Source organism: Vidua chalybeata, chromosome 18, assembly GCF_026979565.1.
Source record: "Vidua chalybeata isolate OUT-0048 chromosome 18, bVidCha1 merged haplotype, whole genome shotgun sequence".
Lineage (NCBI taxonomy): Eukaryota > Metazoa > Chordata > Aves > Passeriformes > Viduidae > Vidua > Vidua chalybeata.
In genome coordinates, this window is record NC_071547.1 from 4547570 (window position 1) to 4572366 (window position 24797).

The 24797-nt window shown below is 44.9% G+C and overlaps 1 protein-coding gene across 6 annotated transcripts; it reads right to left on the minus strand.

The window, feature by feature from the left end:
* Positions 1-9: 9 nt before the first annotated feature.
* On the minus strand, positions 10-24763 carry GIT2 (GIT ArfGAP 2). 6 transcript variants are annotated; one of them, XM_053959775.1, is made up of 20 exons: positions 24334-24763; positions 19898-20031; positions 19284-19396; positions 18493-18598; positions 18095-18181; positions 17818-17948; positions 17263-17357; positions 16597-16642; positions 15706-15754; positions 15159-15231; positions 14732-14829; positions 14351-14462; positions 13765-13907; positions 12900-13049; positions 11103-11351; positions 9639-9728; positions 7226-7308; positions 6957-7139; positions 3104-3167; positions 10-2238 (listed from the first exon to the last, which is right to left on the minus strand). In XM_053959775.1, the coding sequence occupies exons 1-20, from the start codon at positions 24503-24505 to the stop codon at positions 2026-2028; spliced, it is 2391 nt and encodes a 796-aa protein (XP_053815750.1). In that variant the 5' UTR covers positions 24506-24763; the 3' UTR covers positions 10-2025. The 6 variants fall into 6 exon arrangements, with proteins under 6 accessions (XP_053815750.1, XP_053815749.1, XP_053815754.1 ...); XM_053959774.1 differs by having other exon boundaries at positions 15706-15757; XM_053959779.1 differs by lacking the exon at positions 24334-24763 and adding an exon at positions 23907-24114 and having other exon boundaries at positions 15706-15757.
* Positions 24764-24797: the final 34 nt, after the last annotated feature.

Here is a 24797-nt window from a genome sequence, read left to right on the forward strand (position 1 = left end):
ACACACTGAAAGGGTTTTAGCATTTTATAGTAATACTGTAAACAAAAGATTAAAAGTCAAAATATTGTACAGACAGAATGACACTGATAAATACAAGGTTTGGAAAAAGGCAAAAAAAGCTTTTCCTTTCCTCTGCAGCATTTTGTAAAGGAAGAGTAAGTTTGTTTACAGGGGAACAAGAGATCTAGTCCTAAAAGAAAAACACACCTTTGTTACTTGAGGTGCTACAAACTCTGTGACTGCGGTGCTGTGAGTGGAGGGTTCATGAACTTGCTGCTGGGGGTTCCTGTGGGGTGTGCACCACTCTGATTTCAGTGTAGCTGGAGCAGGGGCTGGCAGTTACTTAAGTGTCCCTTGGTTTTGGATCAAAGGCAGGTTTAAATAAGTGATAAATTACACCATAGCTCAGTGTCACCCCGCTTTGGAAAGCAGGTAAGATATGTTAAAGAACAGCACACAGTGGTGTCCTGGGAGACTGAAAAATACCATCTGCTGCCTTTCAGCCATTATTTAAGGAAAAGTTCCTAGAAGATTCTCAATGTGTTTAATTAATTGCAGTTGCATGATTTTGAAGTAGGTTTCACAAAGGTCATTTGCAGTTTTAGTCCCAGCCTGCCTCTGCTGTCAGGTTAGAGCTGCTTCTGGGGTTCAGAAGGACAGAAAGGAAATAAAACCCCACAATGAAGAACATCAATTTACTGGGCTGTCATCTCCTCTTTCCAATTCCTTCCCTCCCTCAGACTCTGGGAGCCAGACAGCAGCAGGAATCCAGCAGTGCTGTGGCACTTGTGCTTGGATATATCCACACAAACACACCATGGCTGGCTCCTGGGCACTGACAACACATTTCCAAATGGGACAGAGGCAGAGGCAAAAATCAGTGATTTCCTGCATCACCTGAAATTCAGACTCCCAAAAATATTCTCAGTTTTTAAATTATGGACTGACACACTTATGTGAACTGTTATGGATGAAGAAACCTGGAGCACACGTGGCCACCGGGACCAGGCAGCCTGGCAGGGGTTACTCAGCAAGTTGTCAAATTTTGAAAGATTCACATAAAAAACTTAGGAGATAGGAGAAATGTTTTCACATTTGGATATGTTGAGGTACAGAGGTTATGTGCTGTGGCAGACACAGCTGCTTTTGCACTGGCACTCTTCTAACTTCCTTTTTTTTTGTTAATAAGCACAGAAATCTTTAGTGAAATTGCATCTGGAGTTACTGAGAAATGCTGCTGCAAACAAGACGGTGCCTCGAAGATGACAGGAAAATTCTGCAGGAAACTTAACAATGAATTACTAACTCAGAAACAAAGGATAATATTTTAACCACTAATGCCCTAAAGTAACATCAAACATATATATTAATGGCATAGTGACAACTAAAAGAAATAACTATTAAGTTTCAAATTCCTTCCAAAACAGATAAAGTGACAAAGACCTTGTAGAGTTACACGTAACAAGCTTGGATGCCCACAACTACTACTGGTTTAGCAGACTAAAAAACATATTGCACAACAGTTGATATGGGAACAGAGAACGTTGGGCTTGTACCCCGTTACCAGGACAAACCTTCTTCCTGCTGGGAGCAGTCCTGGAGCCTGGGGAGCCTCAGCCAGCAGGATCCCAGCAGGGGAGGCTCCAGAGGGATGGAGATGCTGCTCTCCCATCCGTGCAGTGGTGTCAGAGCAGTTCCACCAGCAGGATCTGAAAGCAGAACGTGGCCCCAAGGAAACATCTACAAGAGCTCGGTACAGCGCTGGGACATGAGAGTGGCTCGACAGCTACTTGCAACATGCTATTATCCATAACTACACTGGCAACACAGGCACAAAATAAGGCAGTGGGTTAAATTAATCATAAAATTGTTAGAAAACATGCAAAAATAATACTGAGTTTAAAAAAAAAAAAAAAAGTTTCTTGCCCCTTGAAGTTTTTTTCCTCGTAAAAATGCGCATAGTTCCACACCTGTACGTTGAAATCCAACCTTTAAAAAACCCCAGAGTAAAAAGCCCCGAGTGCCTCAGTTGTTGTTCTCTTTGGTTGTGATGGTGACCAGCTGCTTGGCAGCCTTGGCGATGTCGTAGGCGCACTGGATGACCTGCTGTGTCACCAGCTGGATGTCGGGCGCGGGGCTGGGCTCGGCGGGCAGCGCTTTCCTGCACTCCGACTGCAGCCTGTAGGCGCTGGATGTCAGCAGGCGCAGGGAAGTCCTCACCAGCTCCGACTTGGGCTTCTGGGAAGGGAAAACAGACGCTGGAACAGGCAGAACAACACAACCTTTTCATTAGCCGGGAGTGCTCACAAGGGTTCTTTGATGCGGGCGGCTGCGGCCAAGCCCTGATTCCCCTCGCGGCAGCAGGAGGAATTTCTCTCTCCTCTCGGGGAGATCCCGGACGGCTGCCAGGCAGCAGGCAGGGAATATTGCTCCGTGCCCTCCCTTAGGAAGTTACTCATGCACATTTCTGGTGCCTGTTTACTGTCCCAGCCCACGTCCTGGCTGGCAGGAGGGGACAGCGTGTCCAGGATGATGGGTGCAGGCGGGACAGCAGCCTTGGCTCTTTCCTTGCAGTTTTGGAGAGGTGGGTAAGACTTTACAAGAACTCAGTCATGGGGATTTCACTCCTTAAATTTGCTGTGAGCAAACAGATCACTTTGATGGAGGGACAACAGATCTAAATGTGGCTGCAGGAAAGAAATCCAAGTGATGGCACTCAGATGGAAAAGGGGGTGATGAGTCTGGTGAAGTTCCCATACAACCACACAACTCTCCATGCCAGATCCAAGACCTCCAGTTTAGTGCAATTCTTAAGAGTTACACATTCAAGAGTACAATTAAAGGCCTGGACTCACACTTTAGCCTTTACCAGTTGCCATGCTAATAAATACAAAGGTGCATCATAACCCCACCATTTCTCCCTACCGTTTTCATTTTGAAGGGAAATAATTTTTGATTTTCATTCTGCAAAGGTGCTTCAGAACCCCACCATTTCTCCCTATAGTTTTCATTTTGAAGGGAAATAATTTTTGATTTTCATTCTGAAGGGGAATTACACATGAGGAAGGAGGCCAAAACCATTCTGGTGGTGGCAGGTACTTACTTTTGGGAACAAGGCTGCCATTTCTGTCACTGCCACATGTATTCTCTCGGAGCACGGTATATAGCTGCAGAAAAATGCCCTGGGTTATTAATTGTGTAGAGATTCCCTTCCCTCTTCCACTTTATTGCTCAGTGACTTATTCTAAAAACCACGTGACTTCAAAAAAAGCAAGAACTTAACCAACAGTGCAAAATTATTTCTTAGATTTTCATTGTTCTTCAAAGGTGGTTTGAAGGAATAACTGTCCATACTTTTATATAAAACATTGTTAGGAAAGTCTTCATTTGTGTGCAACTTCAGAACATCAAGATGCCTTCTTGGATTAATTAATATCCAGTAAACAGACAAGGCAGAGTTCTCACACACATGCATCCCCAAACTACCAACTGCATTCACAGCCTGAATGCAGTTGAGTTCTAGGCTAAATATTCACTAATTCTGATGAGTTAGTTAATAAAACAAAGGCAGATTCCATGAATCACAGATTTCACTTCTGATTTATATACCAAATGAAAACTGGTCTGTTTAAAATAGAACTATTTACCATAAACTGCTGTGAATAGTGAAGTGTTAGTGTGCTCTCTCACAAGTCTCATTTCAAAGGACTCACTTTTATGCTTCAAAGATTCAATTTTAGCATAAGTTAGTTCACATGATCCAATCTTAAGCAAGAAAATCTCAAAACTCACAAAGCATTCAAGAAAACTATTCAGCATGTGTGGGTTATGATAGGTCAGTGCCCTTTCAAGCAAAAAGAGCCTCCAAACCCACCCCCCCAAGTGATTATTTATTTGATCTTGCAACACCAAAGGTGCAAAAAAAATCAGTCACTTGCAAATGCACTGAGAGAAAAGCAACGCACTGGGGTCATTTTGGCAATGCAGGAAAATTGCTTTAAAAGGAGTATTTTTCTATGTGTCTCAAGTCACATGAGTTCTTCCAAATAAATTAAAAGTGGAGAGAGGTCTTCCAAGTTCACCAACAATTCCCCTTTTGCTGTGGAATTAATGATTAATCTGCTCCCTGCAGCCACAGTGACCAGCACCCTACCTTGTTAAAAAGTCAATTTACTGATTAAACCCTTGACTAACAAAACAGAGAAAGCCCTGAGAATAACCTGAATGAGACACTCAGGTGAATAACGTGTGTTTCACTGTATGCTCTCTAGGTCAGCTGCAAAGTTTCCAGTGTGGCCTGGAGGAATGGCTTTAGTTTAATGTCTAAACACCCACTGTGAGCTTGTGAGACGCTCTGACACTGTGTTGGGTTTACACACACTCCAGTGAGACATCAGGAAAATATTCAAGTAGTGACAGCTTGGAAAAGGAATTCCTCATTAGCAGTAAATTGTGTTAATCTCTTCCTCCAATCCTGACAATTGTTGGCTGGGGTTTGAACCTGGCCAGTTCTGTTTCAAAGAGCCTCTCATGCAAATTTTTCATTTTAGGCACTAACAAACAATGTTTTGGTCAGGTTGGAAGATACCATATAAACACACGTCTTTTTTCATGGATATGGGATACAAATGATCTCATTTGTATAAACACTCGAGGGGCCTCAGCTGTCAGGTGTGAATGTTCCACCTTGGGAATGTGAAACTCCTGCTACTTTTGCAAGGGTGCTAAGAAGCAGCAACCATATGTTTTGTTCATAAAATCATGGAATGGTTTGGGTTGGAAGGGACCTTCAAACCTCAAAGATCTCTTCCTAAAGGATGAAATTCTTCCCTGTGAGGGTGAAGAGGCCCTGGCACACAGAAGCTGTGGCTCTCCCATCCCTGGAAGTGTCCAAGGCCAGGTTGGATGGGGCTTGGAGCAACCTGGGCTAGTGGAAGGTGTCCCTGCCCATGGAGGGGCTGGAACAAGGTGGGCTCTAAGGTCCCTTCTAACCCCAGCTATACTGTGATTCCATGAGCCAACCAAGTTGTAATTTAATTTATCTTGCCAGGCAATAAAAACCAAAACAGAGCCAGGAGAATACACCAGAGTCAGCTGCAGGCTGTGCTTCTGTTCCCCACGGATGCCTACTGGGAGCTGAAGGGGCTGTGCCACACCCCTGGCCTGGAGGGGCTGCCTGCAGCTCCCTCATCCCCTGGAGCATTTCATGCATCGCCTTCCACGACCCCGTGCGGCCGGAGAGGGAGGGAAAGAGGCAGCAGAGAGAAGGAGAAAGGACACTGTGCCTGGGAGGCAGGGACAGAGGCCAGAGTACCAGGAGGCAGGGCCGGGCTGCTGGCTGGTCAGAGGCTGCAGGGGCGCTGGCTCAGCCCCGGGGAGCCGCGTGCCGAGGCTGTGTCTGAGCTGGGATGTGCCCCCACGCTCCAAGGGCCTGCTGAGCCCACGGAGCACAGGGAAAGGGATGGGAGAGAGTGAGAAACAAAAGGAAGAAGGGGTTTCGTTAATAGATGATACTCTTGCATTGTATTTTTTTACTCTCCAGTTAAGCTTTGCAGCACGTGGTTTTTCTCTACAACGTTCCCAGCACGAGCTTGGAGGATGTGCTATTACATCCTCAAGTGTCTCATTTTGGTAAGGAAGCATTCCCCTGTGTTAAGGAAGCCAGGGAAGAGGAAAACAAAGAACAGCAGCTTCCTAGTTCAGTGTTTTGCAAGATAACACTCATCTAAGCATAGGCAAACACCTCACTCCACGTGTGATACAGAAAACAAAAATGCAGCATAACAGGCTTTTAAAAAACCTGATAAATTCAACAACGAAAGCCAGGTACACTGCATTGTTTCCTTCAATGATTTTTTTAAAAAATCACAACTGTATAGTGTGATATACATAAAAACTACACTCATTTAAAGCTTCTCTGTGTGAAACAAGCACAAAGAGACTGCACTGGAAAAGGTTACACCAAGGGCAAAGAGCTCAGCACAAACACGGCAGAAGTCGTCACTCGGGTGAGAAGGAGAGGCCACACCAGCCCTGCTAAAAATAGCAAAGTACAAGAAGGAAAAAACACAGAACAAAAGTGGCCCCATTGTTGTTCACTTCTCTGAGCGAGGCAGGAAGTGAGGGCTCAAACACAAACCTCTGCTGCTTCTCCCAGGCACAGAGGGCACCGAGCTGGGGCCACAGCAGAGCCAGACCCACCAGCCTGCAGAGCCAGGTTTGCTGGAGCCCAGAGTGTTCCAGCCCCAAAATGTGCTCATGCCTGGGAGTATGTAGCTTTGATTTACAGCCTTCTAAAAGAGCTGTGTGGGGAGCAGCACCTGATCATCAGCAAGGGCTGTATCACTTTTTGTCACCCACAGCTATTCTGGAAATTGTTCAGGTGGGCCAGAATTTCCCTGTGGGAGCTGAAGCTGCTGCAGCCTGATTCAGTGCTCAGTCAGTGTTATGCTTACTCAGATGGGTCTGTTTCTAAACCCAATAGTTCAAAATACTTTTGCTGGTACATAATTTTTACTAATACCTCAGTAGGAAAGCCAAATTCCCTCTCTTACACAATTTGCTCCTGAATCAAGGCTTGGTGTTACTATCACATTCTTCAGGGTGTAATTGCCTATGGACATAGAGGGGTGAAGACCCAACAAAAACTTGCAGTGAGTTTTCTACAACACGTTTGATTTGTGCCTAATACAATCCTGGTTTTGCAGCAGGATGCACAAGTTCAGGGCAGGGCAGGCAGCACTGCAGCAGAACCCGCTCACAAGGGGCAGGTCACTCGTCCCCAACTTGCCCTGTGGCATTAAGGACACCAGGGAACACGACAGAGCTACACATTTTACAGGTGTGAAATAGAGGAGCTGTATTTCACTTTCACCTGTGCTACAGGTGAAAAACACCTGAAGAATTTCCTTTGTTTTCTCACCAGCTCCAGAGCTTTTCCAGCACTCCCTCCTTACCTGTCATGTTTGTTCTCCTGTGCCGCTCGCAGCAGCTCCTGGATGTTCTTGGTGATCTGCTCCGTTTTCCGAATCACATCTTCTGTGCTGGGCAAACTGGAGCTGGGGGCTGGGTCTGTGTCCTCAGGGATGGACCCCTCCCCCTGCCAAATGACGCTGCGCTGCCGGCCCTTCCTGCCCGACCTGCGGGGAGCAAAGCAGGGCTTGGCCCGGGGACACAGCAGTCCCCTGCCACCCCCGAGCTGTGTCAGCTGTGTCACAGCACCTACCCCGGCTCCTCCAGCTCCACGGGGGTGGTGGGGTTGTCGTAGTCGCTCTCGGACACGCTGCTCTGCTTCTCCAGCTTTGAGGCCTGCAAGGAACAGATTTACTTCAGCCTGTGCAGGAAAGAGCAGCTCAGGGCTGTGCCAGAGCCACGTCCTGTGCACGTGGATTTGCTCTTTGCACAACAGCTCCTGCATTACCCTGGAGCTGCTGTGCCCCTCTCCCCATGCCAGGCTGCTGCTCAGCTTGTACCTGAGGCCCTGGGCACTGCCAGCACAGCCCCACCAGCCCCTGGACACCCAGCAAGGCAGGACAGACAGACAGACAGAGCACAGCATCCTTCCCTGCCACTGAAACTGCCCCAGGGACACACTCTGAGAGGCCACCAGGAGCAGAGGCCAAATGGAGAAGCAGCACCATGAAACAGGAGCCTGAACAGTGAATAAGAACCACTGGAGAGGGAGAGAACCCCAAAGAAAAAGAGGCCAGAGACCACGGTGGGGAGGCTGAATGCAGAGTGGAAAGCAACTGGGAAGGCCACTGCAAAATGGGAGCCCCCCCCAAAAAAAGGGCTGAAGACTGTGACAATGGGAAAGTCAAAATAAAGACAGGAGACAGAGATTGGGGAGCTCAAACTGCAGGTGGAAGACTGAGGGCATGTATGGGACTGATGACACCTGGAGCTCATCACAATTTGGGGGCCAACACAAGAGGGGTTAAAGCCCGTTGCAAAGTGAAGCCCAAAACAGGGTGGCCAGGGAGGCCAAAGAGTGAGGAACTGAGGCCCATTGGAGGCCTGACACTGGTACAGAGTTGGAAGACCAAAGAAGTGAGAGCTGTGCCCCAGAGCACTGGAGGCAACAAGGGCAGGAGGCCCAACCATGAGAGTAGGGAGCCACAGAAGAGTAGTGTCCAAAAGAAGATAGGGGCTAATTCCAAAGTGGAAGCTGAAATGAGAGCAGGAGGAATGCAGGGAAGCAGAGGCTGGATTGAGCTCTGTAGGCCCAGAGCAAAGGCTGAAGGAAGAAAGGAATACCAAAATGAGCTTGGAGGGCAAATCCTCAGCTAGGCCCCAGGATCACCACACATCTGCTTCCTCAAGTCTTCTAAAAACTGCAAAGCTTCACCCACGTGCCCAGCACGACGTGTCTGGTGTCACTCTGATCACAGAGTAACAGCTCAGGGTCCTTCACAGCCCCAGCCACCCGTCCTGGGGCTCTTACAGGAACCCTGAAGTCACTCTGAGAGAATCTCCAGGGTTAAACTGTAAGGGACACCTCCAATCTGCATCCCTGACCCAAGCATTTAGGAATCTGCTTACCAAATAATATTTCTGCCTCACGGACAGACCAAAAATGTCACCAGGAACTGGTTTTCACTGGCTGAGATTCAGTACATTTGTTAAGCATTCATTTGATGTTAAACCCATCAATTCTTAAGTGAAGCACCTGAAGTTAGGAACCCCTTTTCAATTTTAAAGTTACTCTGCACAGAAGGAAAAACCAGCATTTTTTGAACACTCCTCTTTCAGGACAGCTGGTAAAGATCAGTTGTAAAAGTGACATGTATTTTGAAGATAAGAAACTATTTTATGTAGAGTCTAACCTTTCCCATCTCCCAGGTATACAGAGACAACAATCCTAATAGTGGCAAAGCTCTACCATCTGCTCAGAAATACAAACAACAGTGATGAATTACAAGAAGAGGATACTATGGAATCACTAATATAGAATCAGTGTAGAATAAAAACAATCAAACCCCGTGCAAGTTTCCAGTACCAGACAGCACTGCAGCCAAACCCAGATTTCCATCTGTCCAAGCAGGATATTCCCTTGAAAGTTTTTTCTTCCATCCCTACTTGAAAATCTAATATTTTCTTAACTATTATGTCCAAACATGGTACAGTCAAAATAAAATGGGGACAGAAGGAATTAAAAAGCAGGTTCTGTGTCCTGGCAGGGAGAGACCAGGGTAAACATTTAAACCCCCAAATTTGTTATCTGTAAAGCAAGCAATAAATCAGGACCACCTGGATTGGTGCAAGCCACGGGCCCCCAAGGAAAGCAGCTTTGAAGCTGGGCCTCATGCAGTGCTTTTAGTCAGCAGGAGAGTTGTACATTGGCTTAGAAATATCAGTGAGAGCCTGGAAAATCACTGTCCAAACAGCAGCCAGCTTGTCTTGGGGCTGTTGTGCAGCAGAACGAGTGACCTGGAGAACCGTGCGTGGTGTTAAAGGCCGAAGATGTGAAGTTAGAGAGAGGCAAGAGCCCAGAGCTGGTGGCAGCAGGAATGGAAGGGAGGAAATTCTGCTCCATGCAGGCTGGAAGGCCAGGCAGTGAGAGGGGGAAGAGAGAGGATGTGGTTCTGGGGAGATTGGCACCTCCTCCAGGGAAAAGACCGATTGGGAAGGTACTTAACCCTTCGTGTGCTCTCATCCCTCGACCAGGAAAGCGTGGAGGGGAAGGAAGGTAGAGATGAAGAGGAGGTCACAAACGCACTCCTCCCGATCTAAAAATGGGAAAGAGAAAAACCAAAACCAAAACACAGACAAACTCTTAACTGAAATCAAAGGAACATTCTTAAAACCGTGGAGATGACATAAAGCAAGAATGATGTTGAGAATCTGGCTTAGGCTGAGGGGACTTAATTCTTTCAAAATACAATTGAATTCATGCTCATTCTAATACTGACATTCCAGAGGTGCCAAATTCCATGGAGAACAAAAAAAAAAAAAAATTCACCACATGCCAAATTAACTAACTCCACAAAACAAACCAATGCTTCAGAACTGTTACTGCTATCCAAATTTCCACCCAAATGACCATAGGACCAAAGCACTGTCACATTTTGCAGACACTGTCACACACAAATGAATTCTGACATTTCTTGCTGCCAGAACTGCCATCATTTCAACATGACAATGTAATTTAAAATTATCTAAATTTCATAGCTTAAATTAATTTAATTGAAGGTGGGGATTGATTCCCTTGGTGCATTCAGCTGTCTCTGTGGAATGTGCATGGAATATTTGCCCTTCCTCATGCCAAAGGTAACTTCAAAATACATTTTAAAGGTCTTAATGATTTGACTGGAAGGAAATAAAAGACATTGCTACTAAGAGGGAAAGATATTGCCAAAAATCCACATTTTCAATGTGTGTCTAAAAGATATTGTCCTGTATTCCAGCCTACAGGGCAATCTAAGAAGGTGAAACAAAAATTTAACTGTGCTAATTAATTATATGTACTTGCTAATTAAATGCACTAGTGTGTGTTGGGTCACTTCTGTAAAGTGTGAACATTTCAGTGCAAAATCCCTCTGGCCAACAGAGAACTCCCTCTCCACATCACACAGGAAAATACTAAACCAGAAGAATCTGCTTGTCTGGCAGATCTAAACCATCTCCAGCCCCCAGTTCCAAACTCAGAATAAGAAACTGGGGAAAAATTTTCAATTTTATTTTATTTTTGTAAGGTGGTTATGAAGTTCCACAAATTGGTACCTGCATGTTTATCTCCAGAAATACATGAACTTTACCTACCTTCTTGGAGTACTATTTCCCCTCCCTTCCTGGTTTTCAGACAATCACATATTGATATTTTATATCTATATATATATATAGAGTGTGGTTAAAAAAACAGCTGAGCAGAAGCCAAAAGCTCCAGTTTCCATATTCCAGAACTGCTACAGCTTCTGCTTTTCAAACCATCAGGCTCCTGCAGACATGTTAATACAGCAAACATGAACAATTCTCACAGTTCTTATCCCCCCTGGTTTTTTTTTTTCCCCTCTGAGGCAGAAGCTGAGTGAACGAGCAGCGCCGGAAGAGACAGGAAAGCTGAACGTGAGAGGCAATGCAGAAGCAGCAGCAGTTTTACTCACGTGTGGAGGGAAGGGCTGCAGCCTGGTGATGTTTTCCTCTGGGTAGGTGACCTCCCCCATGGGCAGGTAGGGCTTCTGCCCTGAGCCAGTCTCGTACATGGACATGGGCCTGCTGCCCCGGGCCGACGGGCGCCGCTTTAGGGAGGAATTGCTGCTGGGGTCTGGGTACTCAGAACCACCTTGCACCTGATAGATATTGGTTGTGGCCTGTCTTCTGAGGTTGGTATTTTCACTCTGTAGAGTTTGGAGCTGAAAGAAATGTTTAGCAGTGGGATTTGGTTTCCTAAGAGCAAGTGCCAAAAGCAAAGTGACCACGCGACACTCGCTTGTCAGCCGTACCAGAAAATCCAGGTACTGCTGCCTGGGGGTTCATTTCCTTTTCAAAATCTACTTGACTTGCTTGGTACAAGCACAGGAACACCTCTGTTCCAGATCTGGAAATACTTAGGTGCTGATTTCCAGCAGCTGCTGGGATGTAAACTAAAGTTAGATGTTAAAATTGGCTGCTGTAGCTCAAAAACACACGACCCATTCCCTCCAGCCTGCTCTACTGGCACAGGAATCCAATGAGGCTGTGGGGGAAGGACTGCCAACACAACAGTTTTCCAAGCAAAGGGATCCATTGCAGCAGCCAATACAAGGACCTAGAAGACTTTAACATAAGGCCAGTGAAATCTGACAGTGCCAGAACTGCAGCACAGACACCAGAGGCAGCACAAAGGAACTTGAGCTTGCTCTGCAAAGCAAGGAGAGTTTAGCTTGTGAAAATTAGGCATCAGCTATTGCTATCTAAGAAGCCAACAAGAAAGCATTTTAAAGCTTTTTATTATTATATATTTATTTGATAGTAAAAATGTACCAATTCTGATTATTTTGTGGACTCGGAGTAAGTTTGCTATATTAACACATCGGAAAGAAAAGATGAACTGAAGAAAAACTGCAGGACAGCAAGGATCTCCCTTCTGCTACACCATGAAAATATCCTAAAGCCTCATTAATTCACAGACCCCAAAGGTTTTTTTTTACCCTAAATGATTATATCTGTCTAAAGAAACCCAGTGTAAGTGAAAAATTAATTCAATTGATTCAAGAGAAATGCTGAAACCAGTACAAGCTGTTGAAAGACCAAGGACACACCCTGAGATCTCCCAGTGTTCACCATTCCAACAGAATAGAAGAGAATTGGCACTTCACAGACAGAGATATCCCAATCTGCTGGGTTAGCTCAGCCTCAGGTGCAAACAGCTCCACCACTCTCCAAAAGCCCTGCTCTGCCCCAGAACAGCAGGTCCACCCTACAGCCTGAACAACTTTCTCTACATGTGACTCTTACAGGATTGTAATTATTTGGAAAATGGGATTTTAAACACTAGTTAAATGGATTAATCAGAGGGTAAGCTGCTAGCCCTTACTAGCCAGCCAGACAGGATAGTGAAGTCAGATATAAATTGTCCTTTACCCCACAAAAATATAGTTAGGTGTGCTGGCACTTGATTCCTCATTGTTTAAAGCTGCTTATATTGGAGCATGATAGCAAAACCACTCAGGACTTGCAACAGCTGTCCTGTCACTGGGAAAACTGATGCTAAACTTTTTGTGGATCACCACAAAAAAACAACATTCAAAGCATGTATTGCACATAAATATTTATAGTCTCATGTCTGATCCCAAAGCAGCTCCACTTCAAAATGAGTTTTCTCACTATCCCAATACTGGATTATTTCATCCTCGGTTCCAGCAGTTTTATTCTGACAACTTCAGATACCCCAAAGCTGGAGGGAGGGGTTCCTCTGTTACCTTTTTCTGCATAATCCTCAGCTCATCACTCAGGTTGATGTTCACCTTCATTAACTGCTGAATCTTCACCTCAGAAGCCACCAAGGCATTTTTAACCTGCATATATTCCTGGGCAGTCACTGGTCCATCTGACAAGTCTGAATCCAAGCTCTAGGAAAACGAGAAAAATACTTACACCATTAAGAAGAAGAAAACAAGATCATCAAATTTCAACAGCTTTTCATGGACTTACTTTAAAGGCATCACAGTTCAAACTAAGTTGAAATTAATAAGAGACATTAACCAGAATAATTTAAATCCTCTAGAAAATCAATCAGCTCTTAGCTCCTCTAAAAATATTTGCATCAGCATTTCAGTGATAAAATACTGTTATATAAGGACTTTTTAAAAATAAGCAATAAAGAACTGCAAAGTTATGAAAGACAGACTAAATATCCAGTGTGCATTTCCAGTGAAGATTAAAGCAGAACCACCAGGTTTTAGTGGCCTTTGATGCCATTCTGCATTCCTCCAGGAATGGTTTAACTCACTTGGACACTGTTGGTCTGCTGTGAGTATTTCTCTAGTAAGAAGCAGTAAATGTTTGTGAAATAACATGGAATCACTGATTTAGAGCCTTTTGGCAGATCCAATTATTTCACCTATGCAATTAAATTTGTATCTTATCCCCAGCCATACACATTACTTTTCTATAGAGGCTTTTCTTTTTTTACAATAAAAATTCCTTAAGCAACAACATTTCATTTAAGAAAGTTCACAGACTGAGGCATAATTACAAAATTAATTAAAATATTAATTTCCTGATAATTTATGCATATTACTTTTATGAATAAGACTTGGGGGCGTATCACTATTTCAACCCTACCTTCTGCCTGTTTGATTTAGCTGCATTTGTTTCCAGATCTGTATCTTCATCTGAAGCAACACTGTCATAATCAGGCTGGTCATTGTCCTGACTTTCACTGCTGTGCTGATTGCTGATTGATTTCAGTATCAGCTCCACATTTTCTGCAGATCAACACATGAAACACATACTAGTAAGTCTGGAGAAGAAATAGAAGTTCGTAATTTGGAAAAAAAAATAATTTAGATCCACCTAGGAGGAATGAATGATTACTGTCCAAAACTTCAAAGTATTACGGTTTTGTATTTTTATTTCTTTTAAGTGTTTAGGTAAATTAAAATAAGTGGTGAGAATCCTTTAGCAGCTTAATAAAATTCATATAAATTAAAAAAACCCCAACAGATTACATTGGACAAATGGATGTCAGCATGCAAATGAAAAATACAGGGAAATATTTTAGATTTTTTGGGTATTTTCTCTCCAGAGGGAAAAAGATATATGAAAACAATATATAGATTTCATAATTCAGCTCTGCTGAGGGGCTCTGGGAGTGATTAAACTACTGAAGAAGTGCCTGCAAAGGAGCTGACAAGAAAAGCTCACTCACCTTTGGAACCAGTGAGAGAATTCCCCTGTTGTCTTCGTTTGGCATCACTTAAAATGTCTATAACCAGTGTAGCAAACTCGTGGGCATTAAATCGAGCCAGTTTCTGCCTTCCCTAAACACAGAATAATGCAGAGGAAAGAAAAGCACATCCTGTATCAGAAGAACAGCAGAATCCCCAGGAAAAACTAAAACTACACACTTGGAGTTGACTGTTCAACTACATTTACTGCAGAAAATGTGATTTAAAGAGGAAATGTGAAATTATTTTAACCTCTTTCCAAGTAGATGCAACTCTTCTACAATAATGAAATGCAGTAAAGCAATATTACTTTGGTCTACTTGGATTGTTATATTACTTTTTACAGTATTAAGATTTCATACCTGATTCCTGGTTGAGGAATATTCAGGATTTACAGGAAGAAAAGGGACCACGGTGGTCTCTGTCACGAGTGTGCTGTGGTTCTGAGTAGCAAGCCAAACTGCTCCAGAGGAAAAAAATAAAAAGAACAGGGAATAACCTTCCTGTACTGCTTGACAGCATATCTTTGTCAAATAAAAGACTGCAATTTCAAACACAAACACAGTCCATTCAGAGGAAAGCTTTTCCCCAGAGGGTTCTCTACTTCGTGAAAAACACAAGATTTTTTTCAATTAACATCCCCTTCAGGCAATGCAAGACAAAGAAACTCCCTCAGCAGTAATTGCTGAATACAGAAGCACTTGAACAGAACACGTGCTTGGATTGGAATCTTGTATGTAAAGTGACAATCCAGACTTGTTTTATTTCAATCCACAAAGTCTCACTCACCTGCATCTGTTTCCCTTCTGTCTACTTCATCATACACATCCATGGCAAGTTCTTCAAATAAGTGGTTGCTTAGCTAAGGGTAAAGGAGAATAATTGGAATTTGAAAAGAACTGAAAGCCAGTAAGATCTCTGATAACAGAAAATAACAGAAAATGTAAGAGCACAACTCTGCTCTTTTCTCCAGCCTCTGTAATCCATAGAAATCTCCTTTCTCAGCCTGCACAGGCAGCAGACATGCATGGCCACCCCATTTCGAGGTACAGAAACAACCATCCTGTTCTACACTCCTCCTTTCCTGGTCAATGGATTTTTTTTTCCCCTCTCCCATCTGACCACAAAAAGACCTTTTGTGTTTGGGGTGAGGCAGAGGCACTGTGGGAATGAGGCACCAAATGGCACTGGAGATGCAGACTTCAATGAACAGAGAAGGCTCACAAAATATTTGTGTGTTTCAAGCTGCTCCTACAGCAGATGGGTCAAGAGATACTTGTGCTAGGGAGCCTGAGAGATGAGAGTTTGCCACATCTAGAAAAGGAGCTTTACTTACAGACTGAAGCTTCTTCTTGGCTGCTTTTGCCAGTTCTGATACATCCAGACTGCTATGAAAACAAGAAGTGATCATTACATCTACAGCATTTCATGGCTTCTATGCATCAAAACTCTACATTTTGGTAACTCAGTGATTAAAATGTCACTTTTACCTTAAACCCTATAATATTTCAGTATTTTTAGCATTGTTTTTAACACACTGATGTTATTAATATTGCTACTATAATATCACCATTAACATATTATTAAGCTTTCTTTCACAACAATTTTTAAATGTAAAACAAAGCAATACCAAAAATACTTTGGAATATGAATACCCACAGGTTTTTACCCACACAATTTTTAAGTTACTGAAGTTTTACACAGAAGTTTTGCAAGCAGGAGGTTGGACAGTGGTTTACTTACAGTCGCCTTATTTCCAATTGCACAGCAATAAAAGAGGAACAGGAACTTAAAATTAGTACTTGACTTCTTATAGAAATCTGATTTCATTGATCACAACCAAAAGTTAAAAGCATTACAAAAATCAAGAAAATACTCAATTGGTCCTTAAATTATTTCCACAATCTGTTTCCTAGGAATTCCCCGTATGTGTTCCCTTCCCAGAACTGTCTCGCCTTCTCCCTGCATTTTAATAAATACAATATTTTTATTTTGTATAAATATAATTTTCTGATTTTGTTATATTCATTTTATAATTTTCTGATGCTGTTGATATTCCAATACTCTTTGTATGAAAAAAGGTTTCAAGACTAATAAAGGCACACATAAAAAAAAAAAGTTAGAATAGCAACTAGCTTAAAAGGTGTTTCAGAAAGGAAAGAAAACTTCATTATTAGGTTTTTTTCACTCTGATGTTTTCAGACACATGATAGAATCAGCAACTTACCTGTCTGCCATCTGAGGTATAACAAAGTGCTGCCCATTTTTGTGCTCTAGAGTTGAAAACAAATTGCACTTTACTAGGTTGGTACTGGCCTACAGTTTTCAATAATAAGCATCAGGCAACACTAAATAATTTATCTTCCACGTAATTACTCAATTTCTAATTACAGGCAACTAGGCAAGTTATCAAAGAGGGCTCATGCCATGATTTCCAGGTGTTATCAAAGATTCAATTAAGGCTTGTTAGTTATATTGAAAATTCCATTAAAAACTAAAATTAAATTCTAACACAGGTCCCTTTATGGTTAAAAATCTCTAAGTGTCCTTGTGTTCAAAAGGCACCCACTTAACAGAGCACTCCCCTGCTGTTGCACTTCAATTAGAAAAAACTACTTGGAAGAGTTTCTACAGTATATAAAGAACATGTATTTGTGGAAAACCAGGAAGGGATTTTGTTTTTAATTTATATCTATTTAAAACCCTGCAGTTTTATCCCAATTTTAAATGCATCATCCCTAATCTTGCATCTCATACTTTTTTTTGGTTCAGTGTAATTTATTTGACTATTTGGAAGGGATACAAAAAGTGCAGTGCACAAATAAGAGCCAGCACAGTCTGAATGTCCTGTAAGTGACAGTGACAGGTCTGAGGGTGCAGGTGTGGTGCTCACCTGGTTTCCTGCCACAGAGGTAGAAAGCCAACCTGTCTGTGAGCTCGTACTGGATCTCCACCAGCCTCTCTGCCAGCTCGTGGTGCCCCCCTTGCCTGCTCACACACAGGGACAGGGGCAGTCAGTGACACACAGAAATGGCCAGAGAAACACATTTAGTACAAGCCCACACTGCACGTGTTTGGTGCATCAACCCACCACAGACCCAGCCCAGTTCCACCCCGTGTGCCCCAACCCATCTCTGCAGTCTGGGGCATTCCCACAGCAATTCCTGAGCTAGCCCTCAACTCCTGGAGCCTGAACTTGCAGAAACTTCTCTCTAATTGATTTCCTGTGAGCTGCTAGACTGGCACAGCCTGTGCCATTGGCATCATAGCTGATGGCTCAGGCACGCAGAACACAGGCTGTGATCTGATGAAAATACTTATTCCTCATTTTTATTCACTCACTCGTTCTGGAAAAAGTATTATTAGCTTTTAGCAGACAAATTATTTCAGGACAGAAACGTATCTTAGCAGGCCCATGGTGTGATTTATGGATATCAGAGACTCCTACCTTGCATAATCAACTGGTGTTTTCCCATTGGAATCTTGTGTGCCAGGATCAGCACCATAAACTGCCAATAGTTCTGCTTGCAAAGTCTGTCCTGCCTTAGCAGCAACGTGCAGTGGGGTGTTTCCTTTCTCCTGCAAGAGATTAAGGAAAAATACCTACTTAACCAACAGGTCTGAGGAGAATATTGAAATATAACATGAATCAGTTGAAATGAGCATAAATAATATGAACTGGAATTGATTGTATATCATCAAAATAATGAGAAAAGTGTTCCTACAGGATGGAAGAAGTTGGCTTGAGCTCCTAAGGAGAGCAGTCGCAAACAGGTCTCCAGATTCCCTGTCCTCACACTGGAATGGAGTTGCTGAAAAAGAAGCAGAATTACATTTAACACAGCAGCAACAACTGTGATTCAGCAGTTTTTCAGCCATGATTTGAGAAACCAGAGTATGCAGAGCTCTCACTAGAGCTCTTTTGTGTAAAGGGTTTTCTCCAAGTTCACCTCAATTAATGCCTCTTAATCATCACCTCCAGCAATAACCAGAAAAAAGGGGCTTCAAGTTGAAGTCAAGCCTTATTTATTTATGTAATAGTGCAAAACCCAGAAACAATTAAGCCAAAAGCAAGCAAGGGAAGTGAGTGAGATTTGCCTGTGCTGTCCCAGGAGGCACTGACCTTGCTGAGATCCTTGGCAGTGACACTGTCGTCCTCCCGGCACGGCAGGCGATGCACAAACGCTAACATTTGATATTTAGCTCTGATAAACTCTGCTTTGTTGGGACTGCAAAGAGAAATCCAGGCAACAAGAAGGGAAAGGAAAGAAATATCAGTGGTTTTGTAAGTAATACAGACGGTCCAGAAAAAGAAAAATTTCACAAGTGAAGATTGAATCAGAGATTTGTGTGCTGCTGATGGCAAAGTTAGGCATGGAAAAATATTTTCATTAAAAAACAACCTAGTGCAGCTTGTCTGACTATACAGAGAAAAGGTCTGTTACAACCATCAAATATCTGCAGATTGTAGCATGTGGTGTCTGTTTCTTTAAAGAAATACAGACTTTAAAATCACATAGCTTAAGATCTATACTTACTCGACACAGTTATTTACATTTTAAAATGAAGCACCATAGTCAGGGACAAAAATCTCGGAACTTTTATTTAATTCCTCAGTCAAACTCCATTTTGTTGGCAGCATTCAGTTAACTGAAGCATATAACAAAGAAAAGTCCTTTGACTAAAGTGTGCAAGCAAAGGTCCTCACTATTCAACAGGAATCAATAATTCAGAGAATTCAAGCACTGTATTCCTATTTCTGCTATAAATTAAAAAAAAAAAACAACTTTGGAAATAAAAGAAAAAAATAGCTACCAGACACATAGAGGTTCCTAAGAATTCCTTGTTGCCCTGTCACTGCTGAATGAAACAATCCCACTTCTCTAAGAAAACAATTCTGCATTTCCCACTTACTGCACTTTATCCTGCGGGCTGGCCTTGCGCCGCCCGCTCATCACGGAGGCAGGGTCCAGCAGGGAGTGCTCCCAGATGGAATTAGCACCATTGTTGTACAGAGTTTCCACCATCTGAAAGCCAGAACACACAGATATTTTGCTGCTGGCTGCATGAATCCACTATCTGTCATGACTTTCAAGCAGGTATCAAGCGAACAGATTCCTACTCTGTGTGCCAGCATCTGTAACCTGCAGGGATATCATAACTGGGATATCATAACATATGATGTGGAATTTAGTGAGAGCCCCCTTAAAATTCTCTGCTCTTCCCAACAGCACCCACAGTGAAAAGAAAATTCAGTTTGAAGCAGATGTACTGTGGAATTTCTTTCACAGATGTACTGTGAAAGAAAAATTGAAGTGACCTTCCAAAGCAAAGGTATCAAATTCAAAATGCAAAGGTAATTCTGACTTTAGTGGTCCACCACAATAAAATAAGAGAAACAAAATGAGGATAACTTAGAAAAACAAAGCTAAAAAGCTCAAAAAAAATAAAAAAAAGGTCAGGGATTTAAATGACATTAAAAATCACTGTATCTGGTTTTAATGGAGGAAAACAGATGTCCTCTGTACCTGCAGCAGTGTTGGAGGCCACGGGGTGTGTTTGAGGTGCCTCACTTGGGAGATGTGACGGCCCAGGCTCCTGTGCACACTGCAGCACTCATCACAGATCAGGATCCCCCTGTTTATGGATGCCCAGCAAGGATCTGCAAAAGAAGCCACCCATTATAACACAGGAAGCAACACGACCTTGGGTTGCAAAAGCAGAATCTAAAATGAGCAGCTCTGCATTTTAACCTTCCCTGCTTAGCCACTGCGTGAGCCTGTGAATGCCACAGCCTTGCTGGGGCTCTGGATGCTGGAAAAATGGGAAACACCAGTCCTGGAACTCATGGGGGATGTGGGATCCCAGGGACAGTGAGAAGATGTGCAGTGGAAATTTGGGGAAAAGCCCCACTGCTTGCAGTTTTCTTGTGAAAATGCTTTCCTTTCTAAACATAACAGGACATTGAATTTATCACCATGCTGAAGTGCTTTACTTGTTGTTTTGTGGACTCCCACAGAAGTATTCCTAACAACAGTGCCTACTTGCTCTTTGAAAAAACTCTGGTTTTTAGGGATTTTTTTTAGCTTGTAAAAAAATACTTTTTAAAAACACAAAATCTACACACAAAGGTGCCACAGCACTCAGCCTTTCCCCCTGCTACTCAATTTTCAGTTCTATATTATAACAACGCCTTTTAAATTTCCACTTTAAATAATAAAAACACACAAGAGTGTCATAATAAAGAAGGATACATATGTGCCAAGTCAAAGGCTCAATAAAATCCAACATTCTCAAGCAAAATTACTTCCTCTCTCACCAGATCCGAGCTGAACCATCTTACAAGCAGCCCAGAAAGAAAACTGATGGGAAGTGAAGTAGTAAATAATATATATGAGCTACAAACATCAAAAGTCATAAAATCAAGTAGGAATGGTCGATTAGGTTGAAACAATAAATGCCCACAGGACACCAAGCAGGTCCCTTGGCTGCTCAGAGCTCAGTTTCCAGAAGAAATTCCAATTTCTGTCAGTGACACGTGAAACTCAACGTGCCAAAACCCTGCAGGAACAGGCAACTGAGCAGCCAGACAGAGCTTCAGACCTGGCACATCCCAGGAGAACAAAAAGAGAAATCAAGATCTTTTATTTTGGAAAAATCTTAATTTCAAGTGCAGAGATGAGTCTGAGGCCAAATAAGTGAGTACAAGGCGAGCCTGGTATCTGATGAGAGAACTTCTGAGCCCTGTCAGAACACATCTGAGCACTGGTGCATCATATGGAAAAGTCTCCTCTGATCCACACAACAAATGGACTGAATCCCTGCAAATGAGATGTGATCACAGCTTCTGAGCAGAGTTGATGATCTGGGTGTGCTGCAGGCAATGCTGCAGGCAAACCTGTCCGAGCCACGAGGGCCAGCAGCATCTCCTGACCCACCAGAAGCAGCCCAGCCCAGAGCCAAATTAAAGCAAAAATATAACAAATTTGTTATTTGTTGTAAAGGCAAAAAAACCCAATCAATTTGTTAAACAAATTACAACAAGCACATTGAACTCCTTGTTAAATCATTCCATTATTTAACAATTTTGATTTCCACGAAGAAAAAGAACAGCAATAGTGTGAGAAACCTAATGACCCAAACTGAGGCAGCCTTCCAGATTAATGAGCCTGGTCCCTTCTTGTTAGAGACAACCTCATCACACATGGATGGGATCCTTAGGGATCCTTTCCCTTGCCCATTCCCAGGCTGTTTGTGAGCATTGCTCTGCATTGTCAACAGTCAGCACTGGGGGTTTTCTTTATTTCCACCTCAACACCCAATGCCCCTGCATATTTCAGGTTTAAATTTAATGCAATGAAGTATCTGTCCTGGAACTTGAGTAATTTTTAAGAGACCTAATTATGGACTTGATCAGAATATGTTTAAGCCAGTACCAAAATACAGAGAATCCCACAATGACTGAGGTTGGAAAAGACCCCTGAGTCCAACCTGGGACTGATCATCCCCTTGTCAGCCAGCCCAGAGCACTGAGTGCCATGTCCAGGAATTCCTTGGACACCTCCAGGGATGGGGAATCCAAACCTCCCTGGGCAGCCCCTTCCAGTCCCTTCCATGAGGAAATTCCTCTTGATTTCCAACCTGACCCTCCCCTGGCACAGCTTGATGCAGTTTCCTCTCCTCCTGTCCCTGTTCCCTGGGAGCAGAGCCCGACCCTCCAGGCTGTCCCCTCCTGCCAGGGATTTGTACAGAGCCAGAAGGTCCCTCCTGAGCCCCTTTTCTCCAGGCTGAGCCCCTTTCCCAGCTCCCTCAGCCCCTCCTGGTGCTCCAGCCCCTTCTCCAGCTCCATTCCCTTTCCTGGACACGCTCCAGCCCCTCCATATCTGTCGTGGAGCGAGGGGCCCAGAGCTGGACAAAGCAATTGAGGGCCCTCAGTGTCCAGCTCAGGGGTGGTCACAGCCTGGCCCTGCTGCCCACGCTGGTTTTGACAGAAAAGACAATTGGGGAGAAGCTGCAGGGCCGGGCGGGCGCTTTCAGGAACCTGCAGGGTGGTTCAAAACAGGAAGCGTGAGATGAAGACAAACCCGGCCCAGGGTTTGAGAAGTGAGCTCCTGCCTCGGGATAGGAAATGCAGCACAAGAGGTGCTGTAAGATCACCCCGAGTCAAAGAAAACCCTCCACGCTCTGCCTGGGCAGAGACAAAGGGGGCGTTGATGAGGTTCCGGGGGAAGCAGTAATTAATGCAGGTGCCGGGCACACCCGCCCTGGGGCAAAGGCTGCAGCCCCCAGGTCTCCTGACACAGCCCCCTGCAGCCACGGACAAACCCTCTGGATTAGCTAAAGGAAGGGGTTGATTCGTTTTATTTACAAAAAGATTAAATGAAGATTTCTTTATATACGTGGATAAGCCAGCAGATTTCTAGGAAATAGGTAAAGAGCTGGCAGTGCTCTAATGTCACGATAGAAGGCAGGGTTACAGGATTACCAGACAGTGATTCTGATACCCCGAGGAGCTTAAGGAACACAATTCACACAGTTTTATCTCCGAGTCACAACACCCCTGATGTGTGCAAGCACAGATAGGCTACCTTGTGAGATAGGGACAATTGCCTGCCTGAGAGATGCCAGCTCCATTTATTGTAAAACCAAATTTCTACAGGGGTACAAGTAGAATCCCAGACTGGTTTGGGTTGGAGGGAGCTTAAAGCTCACCCAGTTCCAATCCCTACCATGGGCAGGGACTCCATCCGTTATCCCAAGCCCCATCCAACCTGGCCTTGGACACTTCAGGGATGGAGCAACCTTCACTGGGCAACCTGTGCCAGGGCCTCACAACCCACACAGGGAAGACTTCCTTCTGTAAGAAGAAGAAAGTAACTTCCTGGAAGTTCATTTGGAACTTTTATCGTTTTTTTAAACATAACTCAGATTTAATAAAAGTTGTTCTCCCTTTTCCCACATCCTATCTTCTGGCAATTCAAGTGTTATCTACGTTACACAGACATCTACATTACACATGCAATAATAATGTATTATTATATTAGTGTTTTAATTCATTTCAGTACGTGCATAATTAATTAATTATATTGGAAGAACCTGCCCAGAACACAAACAGCAAAAACTGGAGAGACAGAATAGACACAGACAGAGCTGATAAATTAAAGCAGGACAGTTTTAGATACAAGAGCTGCAGAACTACGGATGGTCAGGAGATGCAGGAGCCTTTCCAAACACGAGGTCTGTTTCCATACGCTCCCAAACTGATCTGCAGTGGGAGTCGCGTCAGCCCAGAACAGACGCTGCTCCCTGAGCGTCTCCAGACACCTCAGCACAACTTTCCTTGGAAGTCTGGGACACCTACACCCAACCCCGGCCGTGGGACAACTCCCAGTTTACCTCCCCCCCCCTCCCCCGGCCCTGGGAACACGGGAATGGATGAAGAGCTCCGAAGGCAGCCCCGCTCCGGCCTTCCCGGCTCCCCCAAAACAGCCCCGGTCCCTTCCAGTGACACATTCCCAACCCACGCCCTCCTCCCACCTTTCAGCCCCGTGACTGGAAGGTGGATTTCTGTCAGCTTTCCTCCCTCCTAAACTGGGGAGCTCCGCGTTTCCTTCCCCGCCGCCGGAGATCTACAGGCTGTTCCGCGGAGCGCTGCCTCCCCCGGGCTCGGGAGGGGCGGCGGTGCCGGCGGGACCCGGACACTCGGACACGGAGTTGTATCCCAGCCCTGGAAGTGTCCCAGGCCAGGCTGGACGCGGCTTGGAGCAGCCCGGGCTCCTGGAAAGTGTCCTGCCCATGGGCTTTAGGGTCCCTTCCCACCCAAACCATCCCGCTCCATCACAGGTGCAGCGGCGGCCGCTCCGGGGCGGTGACACCCCCGGGCCGGCGGCGCCCCCGCGGCCCCCGGCCCGAGAGGGGTGCGCGGGACGAGCCCGCGCGGTGCCGGTGGTGGTGCCGTGCCTACCCTGAGCGCTGCAGTCGGCGCAGACCTCGCTGCTCCTCAGGCGCTTCGCCATCGCGGGACCGGCGGCAGCGGCGGCAGCGGGGCCGGTAACGGGCCCCGCCAGCCCCGGGCCGGCCCCGCGCATGCGCGCCGAGCCACCCTGTGCCCCTCCGCATGCCTCCCGTGCTGCCATCTTTACTCCTGGCACGGGGCCTGCCTAAAAACTGAGCTGTGGTTTAGCGGCGCGGCACCCAGCGCTCCCGCTCGGGCCCGCGCCCGCCCGCCCGCTGCGCCCTCTCGGCGGGGTGACGGGAGAGATGGGGCTTCGGAAGCCTGGTGGAAGAGGCCGCTGTGCAGCAAGCCCTGCCCTTACCCGCCATGGCGGGCGGGCGAGCGAAACCAAGGCCCGGGCGAAGGCGGGGTGAGAGCAGCCGGCGCTGAGCGCTCCCCCCGCGCGGAAGGCAATGGGACAGCTGCGGGCGGGA

Excerpts from the sequence above, each read along its gene's own strand:
- GIT2 (XM_053959774.1), bottom strand. The coding sequence starts at position 24,505 with ATGGCAGCACGGGAGGCATGCGGAGGGGCACAGGGTGGCTCGGCGCGC. Across the intron at positions 7,309-9,638 it reads GGGATGAGAGCACACGAAGG|GCCTCAAAGCTGGAGAAGCA; the intron begins GTTAAGTACCTT and ends TGTTCCTTGCAG. Across the intron at positions 2,239-3,103 it reads TGGCAGCCTTGTTCCCAAAA|AAGCCCAAGTCGGAGCTGGT; the intron begins GTAAGTACCTGC and ends TTCCCTTCCCAG.